The sequence below is a fragment of the Peromyscus californicus genome, unplaced genomic scaffold (assembly GCF_007827085.1).
Source record: "Peromyscus californicus insignis strain IS unplaced genomic scaffold, ASM782708v3 Scaffold_18__1_contigs__length_77618521, whole genome shotgun sequence".
NCBI classification, from domain to species: Eukaryota; Metazoa; Chordata; class Mammalia; order Rodentia; family Cricetidae; genus Peromyscus; species Peromyscus californicus.
Window position 1 is genome coordinate 11531154 of NW_026294480.1, and position 21784 is coordinate 11552937.

At 40.8% G+C, this 21784-nt stretch overlaps 1 protein-coding gene and 1 non-coding gene across 10 annotated transcripts in view; one reads left to right on the forward strand and one right to left on the reverse strand.

Moving 5' to 3' along the window:
- The window catches only part of Dnah5 (dynein axonemal heavy chain 5), a 289003-nt gene that overhangs the window by 200142 nt on the left and 67077 nt on the right, over positions 1-21784 (reverse strand). For 8 of the 9 annotated variants that reach the window (XM_052743036.1, XM_052743034.1, XM_052743032.1 and 5 more), the window contains exons 3-10: positions 17953-18037; positions 9410-9570; positions 8447-8668; positions 6151-6288; positions 4734-4910; positions 3314-3427; positions 2485-2592; positions 285-407 (exon numbers count right to left, since the gene is read on the reverse strand). In XM_052743036.1, coding sequence (XP_052598996.1) covers positions 285-407; positions 2485-2592; positions 3314-3427; positions 4734-4910; positions 6151-6288; positions 8447-8668; positions 9410-9570; positions 17953-18037 — 1128 coding nt within the window. Of the gene's footprint in view, positions 1-275; positions 694-2484; positions 2593-3313; positions 3428-4733; positions 4911-6150; positions 6289-8446; positions 8669-9409; positions 9571-17952; positions 18038-21784 lie in introns of those variants that run through there. The other variant, XM_052743037.1, reaches the window with a different exon arrangement.
- Positions 13121-13227, forward strand: LOC128113871 (U6 spliceosomal RNA). Its single transcript, XR_008219681.1, has one exon. It is a non-coding gene; the product is annotated as a U6 spliceosomal RNA (small nuclear RNA).

The following is a 21784-nucleotide window of genomic DNA, read 5'->3' on the forward strand; positions in this document are numbered from 1 at the left end:
TAGAATTATATCTACACCACCTCCCCATTGTTCTATATGATACTTAAAACTAATATTAGTCACCAGTATATCTCAGAACTTTAGTAGGATAAATGAATAAACTTTCTCAGAAGGTTTATTAACACTCAATGTTCTTAACAATAAGTTTTCTATAAAAATAAAACAATTACTATTCTGTTTAGCAACCAAAAATATCATTGCCAAGTGATTTAACATGGCCTCAGAAAAGCAACACAAAAACAAGACATGGGAGCACACTACAAACCTGAGCTTACCATTCATACCTGCTTAAGTTGAATGGCAGATGATATCTTTTGCATAACAAGGTCCTGAGGCTGGCTCCAGATGGTGGCAGTCCCATTGCTGGTGATATGGGCCTTACATGCAGATATCATCTGATTTGTCACCTGGAATTGTTCCAATAAAAACAAGGTTAGGTGCATAAAACTCTAATAAATTATACATCTGAATCGAGTCCTTGAGTCTTCCTTCTCTCAGAACCCACAATCCGTGACCTTCATCTTCGGCTTTGCTTTTCCCTCAGAACGCTGATCAACCCGGACCCTCCACTATAGTCAGAATCAACAGTCTGCATTGCAACTGACAATCCGAGAAAGATGGAGGAGGAGCCAGGGTCTTCAGAAGTCAATGTCTTCAGTGACGCAGTCAGCAGGAAGTATTCATGCTGCAGTGAACGGCTCCACACCTACACCCAGCGAGTCACAAAGCAAGAACAAAAACGAAAGACATGAAAGTAGGATGGGTATTTTGACAGCAGGCAGTGGGGATTGTAAGTGCAGAAGGAGGGTTCTATAGGATGGACAGGTGAATGTGACTGAAATGTATTATATGTGCGTGTATGAGACTATCAAAGAATAAATTTAAAAATGATCTGTGAAACCAAAGTTGGACACATCATGAAAATCAACCATGGGGTTCACATGTTTATACAAAAAAAATGAAGCTCTTAACCAACCAAAGATTGGCTCCCCATGTCTAACAGTCACTAGGATTTCCTCTGTAGGTCCCCTTCTCTACCATCTACCTCATAGTTAACTAGCACCATGTAAAGTGCAGTCCAACTTGATAGTTTATGTCACCATGACCTACAGTGAAAATATCAAAAAGAGGACATCTGAGACACACTTACAAAGCTAATGTAGATAGCCACTAATACCATATTCACCCCTCAGACTTCAAAAACATCTTCAAAATTTTTCTTACTGCTTTTAAATAAATCAAAAGTACAATTAAATGGCTGTACAATATAAAAGGGATGGTACCAAGTGGGTCAGGAAGCATGGGTAGGGCTGGGGATGGTTCAAGCACTTAAAAGCATTTATTTTTCTTGCAGAGGACCCAAGTTTAATTCCCAGCACCCACATAGTGAATAAAGCTGTCTGGAACTGCGGGTCCAGGGGATCTGATCTACTATTCTAGCATATGCACCAAGCATGCACACAGTGCACAAAGATACATGCAAGCCAAACACCCATACACATAAAATAAAAACAAATAAATTCTAGAAATGAGGGTATAGGCAAAGCAGTATTAGCCACGTGTTGGTGTCCGATAATTTTAGGACTATGCATGTGTTGGGAGCTGAGGGTCAATATATAATTTCTTCTCCTCTTGTACTACTAATCAAATAGGGTTTTGTGTCTCGTTTACCCAGGGACTATCCCCTCTAACCCAAAATACCTACAAGTCAAGAGTGTGGTCTTGTAGTCTAAATATCATTGTGGTTTGGGGCAGCATCATTTTAATTACTTTATATGATTCTGAACTATTGCATCTTATTACATGATTACTATTGTATTAATACAACCAAACAAGCATGGCATCAAACAGATGAAGGACTGCAGCATGAAAGATAAATACAGGATGGCCAATATCATCCTTATATTCTTGTTTGGTGGGGTTTAAGGGGCATGGGGTATCTGTTTCATTTTTGTTTTGGTTTGTGCACTTTTTGTTAGTTTGGTTGATTGGTTGGGTTTTGCAACAGGATCTCACTCTGTTGCCCAGGCTATCCTAGAAGTCACTCTATAGTCTGATTAGTCACAGAAATCTTCTCTTCGTCTCTGAAATGCTAGGATTATAGGCATGAGCCACCATAACTGGCTTAATACCATTTTTCTTGATTAAAATTTCCACAGTAGGAAATGATGGCAGGCTAGAAATCACATAGGAAAATTCTGAAAAGAATCTTAATTTTTAATACGTAAAATAATAGAATATTTATTGTAACAATTACTTTGGGAAACAATGCTTTGTTTGCTAAAATTCACCTGTCACATGAATTTAACTACATCCATTGACAAATTAAGCCCTCCTGAATATAAAGTGCACAGATAGTAGATCATGCCAACCTCCTGAATATAAAGTGCATAGACAGTAGATCACACCAAGCCAATAAATTTTAATTATCCAAAAATTGGCCATTGCGGCTATGTGACCACAAACTCTCTCCTGGGCACTCACCTTTACAAACAGAGATGTGATCTTCTCAGAGGTGTTATAGTACTGAGAGATGCTGTAGATCATTTTAATTGCATTTATAAGTGTAGGAATAGCATCTATCATAGTTATCTAGAAGAGATTCCAGAAAATGTCAAATTAAACAAAATTCTGATTATGATAGTCTAATCATTCTATTCCCATTAAAATAAAGTTTTGTTGTTAACAATAAAATCTTAAATAGTGCCTGATGCTTTACATAGATATATTTTACAGTAAGTTCATTTTTATTATTTTAGACATAATTTGGTGAATCAAAATATATTCCAGTACAAAAAGCTTGCTGTTCATGACAAGTAAGTGATGCTAACAGTTGGCTTTGTAATGTACACAAGCAGACATTTCCTACATCTAACAGATGTTTTTAGAACATCAGCCAATGAGTTTCCCCATAGTTCTGTGAGGTATAATCTAGAATAGCAGCTTCAACATTTAATGGGAAATGTAATACAATATATTTTTGAAATATAACATTTTTAAATATAGAACATCCAAAATAAATAGATAGATGATTAATGGATAGATAGATAGATAGATAGATAGATAGATAGATACATACATACATACATACATACATACATACATACATACATACATAGGTAGATGATACATACATACACACATACATAGATGAGGGCATATGGTATATATAAAGCTATATGAATGTATTCTTGAGAACATGAGATTTCTAAGACCTTTCCATAGTCACATCTGTCAGCTTAAACTCAGCACTCCATTCTGCTAATGCAGAAAGGGTCACCAGTGGACTTAAGGAGCAGAAATCATAACTCACAGGGTCACTGCTGTACAGAGGGTCACAACATTTCTCCAGTGTATACAAATATTTGACGTTGTCCTTTGCTTCATTAGCTGCATCAGTAATCCTAATGTCTGTCTCCCGCCAAGCCTAAGCACAACATCAAAACAATTTTAACACAACTATCCCCAGAGGAACTTGCAAAGTAAGAGCTCCTAATCACCACCTCCCATCCCTTCATCATCTCCATTTGCTCTCTGCCTCCTGCATTTAAAAAATGAATCTTAGAAGGATATGGAAGAGCAAGACAAGAAATTTAACTAAATGTTTAAGGGCGTCCATTTCTGGATTTCTCTTGCATACTCTACTCTAGCACAGAACACTCACAGGCTAACACAGTCCTATAAAGCCACAGCTTCCTGCTCTGAGGCCACCAGACTAGCTTTGTGTCTCATGCTCATGTTTTCCATATTCTCTCCATTCTAACCTGAGTTCCCTTTCTCCAAGGCCCTAAACTTGTGTCCATTTGGTGGTATAACAAGTATTTATTAACTATCAACTATTTGTCAAGACATTAAAATAGAAAGCTATCTAAAAATTAAAGGGTGATATAAGACACTGAATTGGCTTTATGTAAACCATAATGGTAGTATTTCTGAACTATATGGTATCACAAAATGTGAAGTTACTTTAAAGCACAGAATGTAAGAAAAATCTAGTGGCTTGCTGCTAATAAATGGAGTATGAGAAGAGCGATGCTATGTTGCTCCCAGGATTAGCATGCAAAGACTATGGCCTCTGTGTTGGGTGCTCTCTTACACAGCCACTAATTCTCTTTAAAGGAAGCCTGGTACCCCATCAGCTGCCTGTGGAGGGGAGTATGTGGTAAGAACTGAATGATGCCTCCAGCCAACAAAGAGAAGCCGTGTCCTGAGCAAACTCGGAAGCAGGTCTTTCCCATGTAAACCTTCAGATAAGCCAACAGTCAAGATGGAGCCTCAGAGGAACCCTGAGGCAGAGGCACCTAGCTAAGCTACACCCCAGTTCCTGGCCTTGGGTAAAAATACTGTTTTCAGCTAATGAGTTGGGGGTTATTTGCTTTACAGTATAAAACTAATATTTGAGGACTTAAGTTTTCATGATTGCTACACCTTTATTGTCTGAATTTATTACATGTGTGTGCATATGTACATGTACAGTCACCTGATTGTATTATACCTTAGTTACTTGCAATGCTCACTAGTAATACATATACATACAAGTATAACAGCCAATAAATGTCTTTAACTTGAAGGTTAATTCACAGTATGCAAAATTATGTGAATAATATTATTCAGTCTTAAAAGACTTGTATACGGATAAAATAACACCTTTCTGTTCCTCACTGCTCTGTGGAGTTGGGGATGGAGAGCTCTCTTATTCCCTTATCATAAGTCATGGCAAAATGGCTAAGAACCTTCAGCAGTTTGGACTTGGCTGCAGCGAGCACCGCCAGCACAGCCTTCACCTCCGGGCCTTTCAATTGATCTAAAAGGTAATTAAATTTGGAGAGCCTTTTTTTCCAGTGTTCCAACTCTGCTCGGGGCCCCACATCATCTGCTTCCTTCCGCAGCTGATTGTTCTCAGCAAGGATCTGTGGATGCAGAAGAGCAAGCAATTGTGTGAGGCTGAGATATGAAAACCATGCATGAGCAAAAAGAAGAGGAGGAAGAGGAGGAGGAGGAGGAGGAGGAGGAGGAGGAGGAGGAGGAGGAGGAGAAGAAGAAGAAGAAGAAGAAGAAGAAGAAGAAGAAGAAGAAGAAGAAGAAGAAGAAGAAGAGAGGAAGAAATTATACTAAATGGATCACGTATTTTATTCAATTCCATGATCCCAATGATGGGACTCTAACCCAGCGTGCACCCAGTTTTGTTTGTTTGTTTGTTTTTAATTTCAACAAAGACCTAAGATGACATTCACTACCTGACAATGACAATGACTTCGAAAGTGCTCTGGCTTCCAGGAATACATTTAGTTTCCTTGCCTGTTCTTTTACTGCATAAACTGAAGCAACATAATTTCAAGAAACTTCATGAGTTAAACAGGTTAATTTTACATAAACATATTGTTTGGATGGAACAGTCACCTCCATTTTTCCAAAAAAAAATTAAATATTTTTTACGCATGTGTATATGTTTATGCGAGGGTGTTTGCAAGCGAGTGCAGGTACCTATGGAGGCCGAACAAGGTTGCTGGATTCCCTGAAGCAGGAGTTCCAGGCAGTTATAAGTCACTTGATGTGAATGCTGAAAACTGAACTCAAGTCCTCTGCAAAAGCAGAAGGTGCTCTTAGCCACTAAGCATCTCTCCAGCCCTCACCCCCAAAAAATATTGTTAATAGCTAAGTCTCAAGCTCTCACTTGCAGGACACAATGGATTAGGAATCTCCCCTATACTTCTACAGAAGTTTTCTCAAGAAGAATTAGCAATGTGTAGCATTCTAGTCACTCAAGTAAACAAAGTCACCAACTTCTACTTTCTCTTTTAATAAGAGTTTTATTTTTCCTTAAAAATGACCATACACAGAAGCTACAGCCAGGAGGTGGTGGCACACGCCTTTAATCCCAGCACTCAGGAGGCAGAGGCAGGAGGATCTCTGTGAGTTCAAGGTCAGCCTGGTCTACAAGGCAAGTTCCAGGACAGCCAGGGCTACACAGAGAAACCCTGTCTCAAAAAACAACAAATAAACAAATAAATAGAAGCTGCATGAGGCTCCCATCTTTTTAAGAGCATGTGCTATGCTATGTGGACAATGAGAATGCCAGGGCAGACCTCTCTCCAATAGACACTCCAGTGATGTGGCATCAGAAACTAACCATGGATTTCTGGGAATTACCTGCTCTGTCTGTTTGATCCACACCTTCATACAACATTCTGCCTTTTCCACAGTCTCGGGGTTACTAGCTAGAGCCAAGTAGTCCACGGGTTCCTTCAGGGATGTCAGTTCAAATATATCACATTTTTGAAGGTTTACCTAATTAAAATTAAGATTACAATAATAAGATAATGTTTATAAATGCCTATATACACTTTTGGTCAATTTGAGTCTACATGGAGTCCAGTAGAATCTTCACATCTTTACTACCTTGGACATTTGATGTACTTAGTGAAAGGGTGGTACCAAATAATTATGATAACAACAATAATACCTACTCTTTGCTATATCTTAAGTGCTACAAAAGATTCTGAGGCCAAATTTTGGGGGCATCTTAGAGATAATGTATCATAAAATGGAGACATTAATAAAAAAAATAGTAATAGTCACCAAGTTATAACACCACAGAGAGTGAGACAGCCTGAAGAAAATTAGCATGGGAGGTAGAAGTGGGTAGTTCTCAGTCTATCACTGAATTCCATTGTGGAACTAATGAGAGAAAAAGATTCTCATGCCGTCACAGTTAGCAAATTCAATTGCAAATGCTTGGGTACAGTGTAGAGGGCAGAGACCCACAAATAAGCCTAATGTAGTTTGCAGCACACATGGCATGCCAAATCACAGTATGGCCCTCTCTGCTTCTACACATGCTTTCCTTCTAATGAAAGGGCTCCTTAAAGAGTTCCTTGTGTACATCTCAGAACTCAGTGCTCAAACTCAGTTCAGCTTTACCCTCGATAAAGATATGATTCATATCTCAGCATGCTCAGAGCCAACCAAAGGGCCATTGCTGTTTGTCACTTATAAAACTGAAACATGGAGTCACTGCATTAAACAGAGCTCCAAATAATGCTCAAGAAAGACGGTATAGAGGCATATATGGAGGCACCTCCCACTCCCAGGGTCTACCACAGGGAGGCCATCACACTGGAACGCCTCCTGAAGGCTGCTCATTGCTTTCCTTGGGTTTCATAATAAGCTCTGTCAGTCCACCTCTGGTAGTCTCTGGTCCTGTCTTCAAACCCATTCCTGCCCAGTAGGATGATTGTCCAGGCCTTCAGTTCCCAGCCAAGATCTGCATCTCCCCAGCTCAACTAGCAAGACTCGGAAATCTGAATCCACAACCCCAGAAACAGCCTCACCCCCCACTTTTGCTACCCTCCCACAGACCTCTTACAAACCTATTCAAATAACACATACATACACCCAAGCCACCCCCTGGGCTTTGGCTGGCACTAATCCAGCCTGGACAGGCCTTCTGGCACTCTGCCATAGTCCCACACGCCTTTAGCATTTGGCCTAAAGCCCAGTGGCTCCTCCCAGCCACTCAGAGACAGTGCCTCTGCTGAGTGAAGACCCATCTTGTTCTTTTCATATCCCCATCACACATGAAGAAGAACCACATGTAAGCCCTGCTTTGGGTAAGGACTTCCATCACTTTGGTTTAACCTGCGTTTTGTCTGGCCTGCAGCCTAGTTAATTGTGAATGCAACTAAGATGTTGGCTGGAGTGAACTCCTACCCCTGTCTGGATAAAATTGCTCAGTGTCCCAATTCTATATCATTTGGTAAACAGTTTCCACTTGCCTGCTCCCCCTCCCCCGTATCTCCCCCACCATATCTGTCTCTCATACACACACTCCAGATATAAATAAGTGAATAAACACCAGTCTCTCTTAAATCATCAAGGAAACATGCTGCACAAGTCATAGAAATGGCAAGTCTCACATTTGCTAAGCTTATTAGTTATTTAGAAGCCATTTTATTTATAGGCTAAACTTCAGTACCCAGCCGTATTACTTTCTCTTTCCTTCTTCCACTGGATTTTCCTCCCACTCCATCCTGCACCTTCCTACTTAACACACACGCATGCACACACACACATACACACACATACACACACACACACACACACACACACACACACACACACACACACACACACTCCTATAGCTCCAAACTCCTTTTCATTCTAGGATGTACATCAGTGACACAAGTATCCTATGTTCCATCTGTCAGACTGAGTCAAACCTTACTATAAACATTCTTACATAACTCAAAAACATTACACCCTGCACACTGTATGTATTTAAGTCAAGCCACAGTTACATCCTCAGAAGACACTGAAATTACCTACAAGCACTTTGAAGACTTTCCAACACAGTAAAATAAAGTCCATGTAAGAAAAGTATCAACCCTCATATTTTGATTTGTTGAGAATCTGATCAGTTTTTAATGAACCACTCACTCCTTCTTACCTTCTCCTTTAGACTCTCCTGTGCACCTGACAAGATGCCCACAAAACCTTCCAGGGAGCTCAGGAACTCCTGTCGAATGCTGGACGCATCCTGCAGTCCCTGGAGCTCACCCCAGCCATGGCTGGAGTCTCTGAGGGCTGGAATGAAGATGTCTGCGAGCAGACGCCTCACGCTGTTCAGCAGGCCCCCATCTGCAGTGTCTAACGTGTTGAAGCTCACCTCCTGGAAGACAATTTCATCATCCTGTGTTGTGAAAATTAGCCTCGACTACAGCATAGCAAGGAAGTCACTGCACATGTTAATTAACCAAATAGCCAGTGAATCTTTTGTATTTGATACTCTGTTTGAGAAGGATACTTTTATACCAGTCCAAATTATAACCCCCTAAATAAAAAATGAAATAAATTAATTCTAGATATTCACCAGTTTATTTGCTACAAGAAAGTAAGGAGGTCACACAACCTCTAACACACAAGGAACATCTGTATAGGTGCACTTTGCTTTACACAAAACATAAAGTTGTATATCCACTTTTAGAAATCTTACTAATGAGTAAATTATGGGTGGAAGTTTCTTTTGGAAAGAAAAGAGCTCCCTCTATACAGAGATACAATGTTGTGTGAATATTTATTAATAAATTGACTATGAATTCCTCATTATCAAAAGATAAGAAGGCAATATCTTGTAAATTGCCTGTCTTAAATGCAAAAAAAGAAATGAAAACAGGGTTTCTTTGCTGTTTATTTGTTTGTTTGTCCATTTATTTATTTGTATGTGCATCCTAGGCATTAAACTGAGATCCTTGCATATGCTAAGCAAGCACTTGACCACTAAACTAAAGCCCCAACTCCTGAAAGTAGCTTTAGACACTTGAGTAAGCCTGTGGTTATTTCTACAAGAAGGGGTAGATTTGAGCAATGTATGAGGTTTGGAGAAATTTGAAGTAAATGGCTATCCCCTTACCCGGTGGATATTCTCAGCAGTAATGGCTTTGGATGGGTCAGACTTGATGAAGAACACACATACTCCTGTAAGAGCAACGTCTTTTCCTTCTGTCACGAACACCTTGGGCTTTTTCAGCTTCCCAGAAACAGGATTTACCCCTCCTGAAGAGCCAAATGGTCCTACCAATGCAAAACAATTTCAGTTTCACTAATGCTGTTTGTGGTGCACAGAGTTGACTCCTAGCACAAAGATTCCTTCTAGAAATTACTATGGCTGACCTGCCTGTATGCTCCAGATAGAGCCATCATTTGGATGATCTCTAGTCTCATTTTGAAAGAGGTCTAAAATGATCTGCTAAGTTCCAGATCACAGAGCCTTTGAGAGAGACTGGGAGTAGAATGGGGGATAAAACTCACTGGCTGGCACGCACTGTGTCTCAGGATTTCTCCTGCACACATCATCTACACTACTAAAGCCTACAACCCTGAGGCACCTGTCCCAGGCTGTCCTGACAATGAATGGCAGAGGAAAGGTCAAACTATAGCTCTAACTACAAGACTCAGGACTCTCATTTCTCAGTGCTTCCAGGACACCATCATAATCCAGGCCACTGGTTAGGTCTGTATATTGCTAACATGAAGCCTGTGCAGAGGTAAGATGGCAACTCTTATTCTTGCTCTAGAGTGAGACCCAGAGCTTTAACCTCCATCTGTTTCCCAACCACATGACCTTTAACCTCCATCTGTTTCCCAACCACATGATCTTGAACAAGTTACCTGTTCTTCCTGTGCTCCCATTTATCATTTTATGTGTATGGGTGTTACATATGTGACTGGTCTCCAGAGAGGCCGGAAGAGGGTGTCAGATCCCCTGGAACTGGAGTTGCAGATGGTTGCATGCACCATGCAGTTGCTAAGGGCTCAACCTGCATCCTCTACAAGAGCAGCCAGTGTTCTTTATCTCACCAGCCCCTCCTATAATTTTTTAAATGGAAAAGGTTATTCTTTTTTTTTTTTTTGGTTTTTTTTTTTTTGAGACAGGGTTTCTCTGTGGTGTTTTGGTGCCTGTCCTGGACCTTGCTTTGTAGACCAGGCTGGCCTTGAACTCACAGAGATCCGCCTGGCTCTGCCTCCCGAGTGCTAGGATTAAAGACATGCACCACCACCAACCGGCGGAAAAGGCTATTCTAATTTAACATTTTTTTTTGTAAAAATTTTTGCAAAATTTTTGTGAGGATTAAAGGAGTTTGTGTGTAAATCACTTACATAATTTCATAAACTTATTAGCTCATCAAGATTATCAGAAGGATCTGAAAGCTCATGCTGGTTGTCTAAACTAATTGTTTGCAGAGTGGATCGGTTAAGTACATCAGAACATGCTCTGTGTTGTAGTATTGTTGTGTTCAAGTAAATTTAGTAGCCTTGAGTGAATTGAAGGTTCAATTTACTCCCACTAAGATGAGAGGTTGGGGTTCAGGGAAGAATTTGGGGGAAGGTAGTGGAACCGATATTGAGTTCTGAGCCCTGAGAATACATCTTTTCCTCCCTCAAGGTGCTTCCTCATGGTGCTGAGCTTCTGAATAGGACTTTGGGGAAGGACCAGAAAAAAAAAGGACAGCCAGATATTCTAGCATTCAAATGAAGCCTCACTTCTCATGAATGCACTCAGGTCTGATTAGCAGTAAGGTGCAAGACAACCAAGTCACCAAGATATGATAGATACCAGGAAACAGTCTCTAGGAAAAATCTGGGGTGTAGGCAATGGTGCTGTACACAGGAACTGTGAAATCCTTCTGCGTTTGCTTCAGGTCAAGAAGGAGGCAAGCACTGTCCTAGCTGCCCCAGAGCAGGGAGTTTCTCTAGGATGCTAGAACCAGGAAAGTCTCAGGCAAGGAAAGACAGTCACACCCTTAGTAAGAAGCAGGATTTTCAATGTGACCTCCAATAAAGTCTGAGTTATTTATGCCTCCTGGATCTTGGGGATGTCATGGGCTGGGATATGAAGACTGTTGCCAATAAATCCAAACACAGCACACAACATACACAGAGAGAAGTGGGCCTGGGATGGTAGCTAACCAAAGCCCTACATTTGAAATGACAAGAGAGTAAGTGCTTCAGCTGAGAAGGGTGGGGCAACTTCTGTGGAGAGAACCAACATGGAGCCACGTGCTCAAGAGGCATGCTGGGAGCGTACAAAACCGATGGAATCCAGCTGGCATGCACTGTGAAACACCACGGCAGAGGGCTGCTGGTTTATAGGGACAGCACACCACTGTGGGCTGTGTAGGCACTGCCCCACAGGGGACCCACCATGGTCGCAAGAGAGTGAGCTCAGAGAGCCCAGCAGTAGCAGTCAAGTGTAAACTTCCCTCTCGGCCTCACTTCTTGTCTGTATCTGGCCTCCGATCTGACACAGACACTGCGATTTACCTGAGCTGAATTGGGATGAAGGGCGAAGCAAAGGAGAATCATGAGTGCCTCTCACAACACAAGTGGAAACCGTCTGCGGCTCCGGATGAGGCTCAGAGAAAGCAGAGAGTGAGTGCAAAGAACGGTGCGTTCACCTCACTTCTGACCAACTAGTTTTGGTCAACTGGATACTCTTCTTGTTTAAATCAATACTGTCTTTTCAATTTGAAATAACCATAAGAACTTTTCCAAAGAATGTCTAGAAAAGACATTCAGGGGCTGATTCTTACTCCAAGGTCAGAAGAACTATCCATGCTGAAAAGACTAAAAAGGAGAATGAGAGAGAAACAAAAAAAATCTTGCTTATATGTTGAGATGCTGTGAGCCCTTCCTGTCTTGTGCAATTTACATGGACTGAGCAATTTCACCCTGGTCATGGTTATGGCTGAACATGATGCTTCCTGGTGTAGCTCAAGTTCTGCAATCTGAGATGGAAATCAAAACTTCTATTTTTATTCTTTTGGATTCTTTTTATTCAAAATGTAATAAGCATTTTTGTGGGGAAAAAATCAAATTTAAGCCGGGTGGTGGTGGCACATGCTAATTTAATTCCAGTACTCGGGAGGCAGAGGCAGGAATCTCTCTGTGAGTTTGGACCAGCCTGGTCTACAAAGCAAGTTCCAGGACAACCAGAGCTGTTATACAGAGAAATTCTGTCTCAATAAAAAGAATTAAATTTATAACTAAAGAAATATCAGCTATTCAAAATTTTCACATGTAATTAATTTGTATGTATGTGTGTGCATGCGTGTGTGTGTGTGTGTGTGTGTGTGTTTAAAGGTGCATGCATGTATATGGACACACATGATGGAGGTTGACACTGAGTGTCTTTATGAATTAATTGCTCTTATGTTTGTACGTCAGGGTCTTTCACTGAACCTAGAACTCACTAACTGCCTAGGCTTGCTGGCCAATGAGCTCCAGGAATCTTCCTGGCTTTGCCCTCCCAATGATGAAATTATAGGCACAGTCTATACCAAGTTTTGTTTTGTTTTTTAACGTGGGCTCTGGGGATAAGAATTCAGGTCCTTGTGCTTGGGTGGCAAGTACTTTACCAATTGAAGAATCTACTCTGTCTCTATCCACAAACAATGTCTCTGTGAAACAAAGAAGCATTTCCACACCACCTGACAAGGTTGATAACTATTTCCAATTTTCAAAGGTCTTAAAAGGATGAATACAATACTATAAGCATAATGTATTTAGTCATGCTCCTACTTTGACCTTTAACTGATGTTAATCTAATTTCAAGCATAATGGAGAGCTCACTTTGACAGCATATACACTAAAATTAGAATAATGCAGAGAAAATTAGCATGGCCCCTGCACAAGGATGACACACAAATTAGGGAAGCAGTTCATATTTTTATATAAAGGCAGACCTATTAGAATCACATGCAAGTTCTCAATGGAGACCCTAAAATCCAGAAGAGCCTAGACTGATATCCTACAGACTCTAAGAGACCAGGGATACCAGCCCAGACTACTATACCCAGCAAAACTGCCAGTCACCATAGATGAGAAAAAAAGATATTTCATGACAAAGTCAAATTTAAACAATATCTATCCACAAACCCAGCCCTACAGAAGGTACTAGAAGGAAAACTCCAACCCCAGGAAGTGAACTATACCCATAAAAACACAAGCAATAGATAATTTCACACCAGCAAAACCCAATGAAAGGAAAAACAAACACACACACATGCACACACACACAACAACAACAAATAGCAGAAATTAACAACCATTCGTTATTAATATCCCTCAATGTCTATGGACTCAATTCACCAATAAAATGACACAGGCTAATGGAATGGATATGGAAACAGGATCCATCATTCTGCATACAAGAAATACACTTCAACATCAAAGGTAGACATTACCTCAGAGTAAAGGGTTAGAAAAAGATTTTCCAATCAAATGGACCAAAAAGCAAGCTGGTGTAGCTATCCTAATCTATAACAAAATAGACTTCCAACCAAAACTATCAAAAGAGATGGAAAAGGTCATTTCACATTCATCAAATAAAAAAATCCACCAAGATGATGTCTCAATTCTGAATATCTATGCCCCAAATGTAAGGGCACCCACATTTGTAAAAGAAATATTACCAAAGCTTAAATCACACATCAAACCCCACACAATAACAGTGGGAAACTTTAACATCCCTCTCTCACCAACAGACAGGTCATCCAGACAGAAACTAAACAGAGAAATAATGGTTCTAACAGATGTTATGGCTCAAATGGACCTAACAGATATTTACAGAACATTTCACCCAAACACAAAAGAATATACCTTCTTCTCAGCACCACATGGAACATTCTCCAAAATTGACCACACACTCAGCCACAAAGCAAGTTTCAACAGATACCCCCCCCCCAAAAAAAAAAACCAGGAAATTACTCCCTGTATCTTATCAGACCACCATGGATTAAAGTTGGGTTTCAACAACAGAAAACCTACAGACTCATAGAAACTGAACAATTCTTTACTGAGTTACCATTGGGTCAAAGAAGAAATAAGATGTTAAAGACTTCCTGGAATTCAATGAAAATGAAAGTACAACATACCCAAACTTATGGGACACAATGAAAGCAGTACTAAGAGGAAAGTTCATAAGTGGATATTAGTTGTAAAATAAAGGATAACTATGCCATATTCCACAGACCCAGAGAGACTAGGTACCAAAGAGGGGCCATGGGGGGGGGGACACCTGGATCTCCCTGGGAAGGAGAAATAGAAGAGATTTGTGAGTGGGCTGAGGGCAAGTGGTGATGGGAACATGAGCAACTGGGTTGAGGTGGATAGAGAGAGAGAGAGTACTGAAAAAGACTACTGAAAGAGGGTGCATTTCAGGGTAAGGAAATAGCCCAGGAATCTACAAGGATGACCCCAGCTAAGACTCCTAACAATAGTAGATAATGTAGTCTGAACTGGCCATCTCCTGTGACCAGATTGGTGCCTAGCCCAATTGTCATCAGAGAGTGCCATCCAGCAACTGATGGAAACTGAGGCAGACTCACAGCCAAACTTTAGGCAGAGTTTGGGGATCCTACAGAAGAGGGGAAGAAAGGATTGAAGGAAGCAGAGAGGTCAAGGACATTACAAAAAACCACAGAATCAACTAACCTGGGCTCATTGGGGCTTACAGAGACTGAACCTACAACCAGGGAAGCCTCATGGGACTGACCTAGGCATTCTGCATATATGTTACAGCTGTGTTACTTAGTCCCCTTAGGGGACTCCTAACAGTGGAAAAAGGGCCTGCCTCAAACCCGTATACAAGTTTTTGGGACCCTACTCCTCACACTGGGCCACCTTGCCCAGCCTTAATACATGGGAGGTACTTAGTCTTACTACAACTATGCCGTGTTTTGTTGATGCTCTGAGAGACCTGCCTTTTCCTAAATAGAAAAGGAGGAGAAGTGGATTGGGGGCGTGGGAACAGAGGAGGGAGTTGGAGGAGGGACTGGAAGGAGAGGAGGGAGGTAAAACTGCAGCTGGGATGTAAAATTAATTAATTAATTAATTTTTACAAAGCATAATGGGATACAGGCAGTTGAATTCATACAAAGACGTATAATGTTTTCTTAAGTGCAATTATTAAATCCATCATTCAACATTACACATTTCCATCAAAACCAGAAGAAGATAAACATAATGTGGTATTTAACCGAAGGAAGTTGATGCTATGCTTATCGACAAGAATTCCTGTGTTAAAAATCCAATGCCTACCGGAAGTTTTAAATTATGGTTACACAGAAGGAACTGACACATAAGAAAAGTAAGTATCAAAACAAAATCTGCCTGATTGTTACTGTGGGATGGTGTTTATGTCAAATGTGTTGCTGATTGGTCAATAAATAAATCACTGATTGGCCCGTGGCCAGGCAGGAAATATAGGCGGGACAAGGAGGGGAATAGAGCTGGGAAGTGGAAGGCAGAGGGAGGAGACACTGCCAGCTGCCATCAGGACAAGGAAGATGTAAAGTACCGGTAAGCCACAAGCCACGTGGCAAGGTATAGATTAATAGAAATGGATTAATTTAAGCTGTAAGAACAGTTAGCAAGAAGCCTGCCACGGCCATACAGTTTGTAACCAATATAAGTCTCTGTGTTTACTTGATTGGGTTTGAGCGGCTTGGGACTGGCGGGTGACAGAGATTTGTCCTGACTGTGGGCCAGGCAGAAAAACTCTAGCTACAAATGGCGCCCAACGTGGGGCAAGAGATTCCACCTAAAACCTGAAAAAAAAAAAAAAAAAAGATTCTAAAACAGAGCTAAAAACAGTTCCTAATTGTCTCTCTCAAATGAGCGGCAGCTGCCAGTTTGAGCTACTGGCGGGTTGCTGGCGTGTGCTCTCGACCTGCCACCATATGGCGAGAATGAGGCCTCTGCAAGTGGCACATTAAGCTACATTGTAGATTTAGCCTTTGCTAGTACAAAACAAAAAAGAGGTTTCTGGGCTACATGCTGCTTGGATAAAAACATAGACCCACAATGGCTCCCAGAGCTGGCGGTAAGCATACCGCCGCCATGTTGGGAAGCTGAAGTGGGCGGAGCCAGCAGCCACAGCACCAGCCATTTCAGGCTTAGAAGGCTGCAGTTCAAAGCAATAGGCTCAAGCTAATATAAAAAAATAAGCCACGTAAAGATGGCTACCACACAAAGAATCTGGATTATGTTCTCTTTGATATTTGTAACTAAAGAAAAACATTTGATTGTAAAAGCTGTTGAGTTATGCCAAAATGTATATTTTAAAGGTACCTTGACTTCAAAATTTGGATATAAGGATATGTTGCTTTGGAAAGGAGATTCTGCTTTTGTTTCCACAGAAAGCCAGAGGCTATGGATTTGTTCCAGATTAAGACACATCAGGTTTGACCAGCCAAGACCCCCTGAAAGGTCTCCGATGACACCATGGCCCAGATGATCCAACATCCAGAACCGTTTCAAAGCAACTGGCTCAGACGATACACCCTCATGGACTACTCCATAATCCTAAAATATTCTTTGTGTCCCCATAAGATACAGCGCCCCCCTCCAGCAGGAAGTAGTAAAAGAAGCTACGCCCAAATTCCCAAATATACCAAGCTGACTTTGGAGATGTGTAAAGGTTAAAACCTTCCTTTTTAAGAAAAGAAAAGGGGAAGTACTGTGGGATGGTGTTTATGTCAAATGTGTTGCTGATTGGTCAATAAATAAATCACTGATTGGCCCGTGGCCAGGCAGGAAATATAGGCAGGACAAGGAGGGGAATAGAGCTGGGAAGTGGAAGGCAGAGGGAGGAGACACTGCCAGCTGCCATCAGGACAAGGAAGATGTAAAGTACCGGTAAGCCACAAGCCACGTGGCAAGGTATAGATTAATAGAAATGGATTAATTTAAGCTGTAAGAACAGTTAGCAAGAAGCCTGCCACGGCCATACAGTTTGTAACCAATATAAGTCTCTGTGTTTACTTGATTGGGTTTGAGCGGCTTGGGACTGGCGGGTGACAGAGATTTGTCCTGACTGTGGGCCAGGCAGAAAAACTCTAGCTACAGATTGTCCCCTGATTGCTGGCATGACAAATCAAAAGGAAAAGGAAACAATTAGAACACCTAGGCTGACTACCATTCTCCAACCTCTAGCCTGAAGAAGAAAACAGACACCCTTCCACAGGGGCACACACATACACTGTACACACACCATACATACATACATACTACAGGAATATCACACACACACACACACACACACACACATATATATCACATATATATATCATATATACACAAACACTACACACACACCATACATAAATACCACAAGGACATCACACACATACCACACATACACACCACAAAAACATTACACACATATATATACACACATCATACATATGCAACACAAGGATATCATATACACATATACAACACACATGTACCACACATACACACCACAAAAATAGTACACAACATATACACAACACAGCCCTAATACACCAAGGCATAAGAAACTTGTTTAGTCCTCTGTTACCTTTCTTCTTTTTCCTACTCTCAGATGAATTTAATGACATTTCTAGGCTATGTCATGTCAAATATCAATACCTGCTTCTGCTCCCTCGACATCCTGATAGTAAAACATGAGATGACGGAGTCCTCCAGCCAGAAAAAGCTGATCGATTCTTTCAATCTGGAAAAAGGCAAGGTAACATTTTTGTTCTGAATTAGAAAATGCATTTAAATCAGTACTGATGGCATAACAAATCAATTCATTACCATCTTCTTATTCAAATAGTACAGTACCTAGTCATCTCCTAGAGATGGAGTATTTTCCTAACATTAAAAAAAAAACAAAACAAGAACCAATGTTTCACCATAGTTAAGCACTCAATTCAAAGAAGTAATTTCACCGATCATAGAAATATTTGCTACATATGTACATTTGACAAAGACGCATTCTTCCATTTTTGCTAACTCCCCAAAGCATTGAGCTGTTGAAGGCAGACATAAATATAAATGAATGTTTAATGTTTAGCAAATTGCAAGTCAGAAAGAGAAAGCAAAACTTCAAAACATAGTTAGCATACTAGAGACAAATTAATATTTAAATGCAATAATCTTCTAACGCTGTTTTGAGAACATAGATAGCTGCCAACTATTATTTCAGAAGCCACCAGGCACTTGGTCCCATCCATGAGGGCCAGTGTACATCTATCTGATACATGGCCTGATCACAACAGAAGCACCTCTTGCAAGGAGTCTACAGCATGGTTTAGAATTCATATTCTAAAGAAGAGGAAGGGTGGACTAGGAGATGGCTCAGTGTGTAAAGCTCTTGCCTCTCATGCATATGGATCTGAGTTTGGAGCCCCAGAACTGTCTCATAAGAAGTCAATTACAGTGACACATGACTGTAACTCCAGGGACAGCCACATGGAAGGTGAAGACAATGGACGCAAGGAAGCTTGCAGGCCACATGGTAAAGTCCTAGGCCAATAAGAAACCTTGTCTCAAACAAAAGATGGAAGGTACCTAAGCCCCCAAATCTGAGGTTGTCCTCTGACCTCCACATTTGTACTGTGCATGGATACACACTTATCACATGTGCGCACACACACACACACACACACACACACACACACACACACAAAAGCAATAAAGCAGACAAATGACAAATAGATGGATAAGAAGGTAGATAGAGGACAGCAATAGATGATAGATAGATAGATAGATAGATAGATAGATAGATAGATAGATAGATAGATAGATAGACAGATAGATGAGAGGGAGAAACAGATGATAGATAGATTGTATGTAGTTGGTTCTTTATTTTTACTCTTTGGGGGCCCACTACCCAACTCCTAAATAAATACATGGAGACTTAATTCTTACTTATGAATGCCTGGCCTTAGCTTGGCTTGTTTCCAGCCAATTTTTCTAACTTAAATTATCCCATTTCTCTTTAAGATTTCTCTTTAATGTTTTGCCTCTGGGCTTTTTTTTTTTTTTTTTTTTTGGTTTTTCGAGACAGGGTTTCTCTGTGTAGCTTTGCGCCTTTCCTGGAACTCACTTGGTAGTCCAGGCTGGCCTCGAACTCACAGAGATCCGCCTGGCTCTGCCTCCCGAGTGCTGGGATTAAAGGCGTGCGCCACCACCACCCGGCTGCCTCTGGGCTTTTTATCTTTCTTTATTTTATGTATCTTTCTTTCCTTCTTACTCCATGGCTGGCTGGGTGGCTGGGTGACTAGCCCCTGGCATCCTCTTCTCCTTCTTTTCTCATTCCTCACTTTCCACTTCCTTTTCTCTTACTTATTTTCTGTGCCTGGCAGACCCGACTATTTCTCTGTCCTGCCTAGCTATTGGCCAATCAGCTCTTTATTAGAACAATTGGGTGTTTTAGGCAAAGTAACACAGCTTTACACAGTTAAACAAATGCAACATAAAAGAATGCAACACATCTTTGCATCATTAAACAAATATTCCACAGCATAAATGAATGTAGCACATCTTTAAATAATCCACAACAATAGATAGTAGATGAAATAGGAAAGAGGAAAAATCTGCATATTCATTCAGATGGCTACTGCCAAAAATAAATAGATAAACACACTGTGGGAGTATAAAATGTGCAACCACTGTGGAAAACAGCACAAAGTTTCTTCAAAATGTCTAACTTGGAATTATCATGTGATCCATCAGTTCCACTTGTGGTTATGTATCACAAAGCTCTGAAAGCAGGATCTCAACGGGATGATTGTATTCTTGTGTCTACAGCAGTTTTGCTCATAATCACCTCCACAAAAGATGGAAACATGCTGTGAATGGAGAAACAAAATCTGACACCTGTGAACAAGAAATGTCCTTCAACTGCAGTAAGCAGAGAGCTTCTGACATATAAGGCCACGACATAAATGACCCTTTGTGATGGCTAAGCTTGGCGATCAACTTGACTAGATCCAGAATCAAATGAAAGCCAATGGATACTCTTGGGGGATATTTTCTTTATCAGATTGTTTGAAGTGAGAAGACCAAACCCTACATGTGGGTGGACTGTAGAGATTCAGATAAAAGGATACAAAGAATGAAATTTTACTTTTTGCCTGCTTGCTTTCAATCTTGCTGGCAAGTTCATCTATTCTGTTGCTGACTCTGCTGCATCCCTTTGCTGATACTAGAACCAGCTTCTTTGGTCCTAACATAGAGATAAGAGCAGCAGCTTCCAAGAGTCCTCCAGGTCTTGGGTACTAGATTTGGACTGCTGAGTAGAGATGAGATTGGGACAGCTGGCACACCCAGCCTCATGGACTGAACAACTGCTAGATTCTCAGCCTCTACAGACTACCCAGACTGCACATATAAACATATATGTGTGTGTGTGTCCTATGCTATATATATTATTATGTATTATATAATATTACATATATTAATATTATATATATCCTATCAGTTCCATTCCTCTACAGACCCCTGACTAACATAACTATGAAACATTACACTAATGAAATAAACCAATCCCCAAAGAACAATTGCTGTATACTTTCACCAGTGTGAAGTATCTAGATGATTCCAAGGGCCAGTGCAATAAGAGAAGCTAGGGGACCCCCTGTGCTTCCTTTTTGGAAGAGTATTATCTACCTCCTGATATGATGGATACAAATGAGATTGGAGGTGAGACTCACTCAGAACAGGGACTGGTGTATAGTAGATATTCAGAAATGTTGCCTGTGTGGAGAAAGAAAGAGGAAGAGGAACTTCCCTCCTAAATGAATCTTTTCCCCTTCATTTTCCTCTAATTCCCTTTAATTACTCCATAGAGTTTCTTTAAAAGGCAACAAGCTAGAGGTTGCTGGTGCTGGGTAGGGAATGAGTCTGGGCAGTCCTGAGGCTTTCCAAATCAGTGTTTACAGCAACACAACGGAAATCCAAATTCAGCTATGGAGCCTAGCAAGGTCTACACACACAGAAACGGACTCTAACTCAAACCAGCACTGCCCTACTCTATACCTCTTCTCGTGTAAATGCAAATGTTAGACATTTATAAGATCAACACCAGAACATGTTATCAACAACCTCTCCCTCCCTCCCTCCCTCCCTCCTTCCCTGTCCCTCTCCCTCTTTACCCCCCTCTCTGTCTACCCTCCCATGGCATGTGTTTAAAACATTAAGTCTTTGGGAATCTCATTAGGGCTCCTAAGAGGACCTCCTCATTCACAGAAAACTCTACTTTCTCAGTGATTTGACCTTCCCTATCAAGGTCAAATCATCAAACACACATCATCCCAAATTTTGGGGAAAAAAATTGTAGCAGAGAAATCAAAGTTAGGAACAGAAGAAACCAGTTTCAGATGCCAAATCAAAACCACAGTCAGAAAAGCATGGCACAGTCCAGTAGCCAAGCCTAGAATAGGACCAATAAATAAATAAGTAAATACCTCTC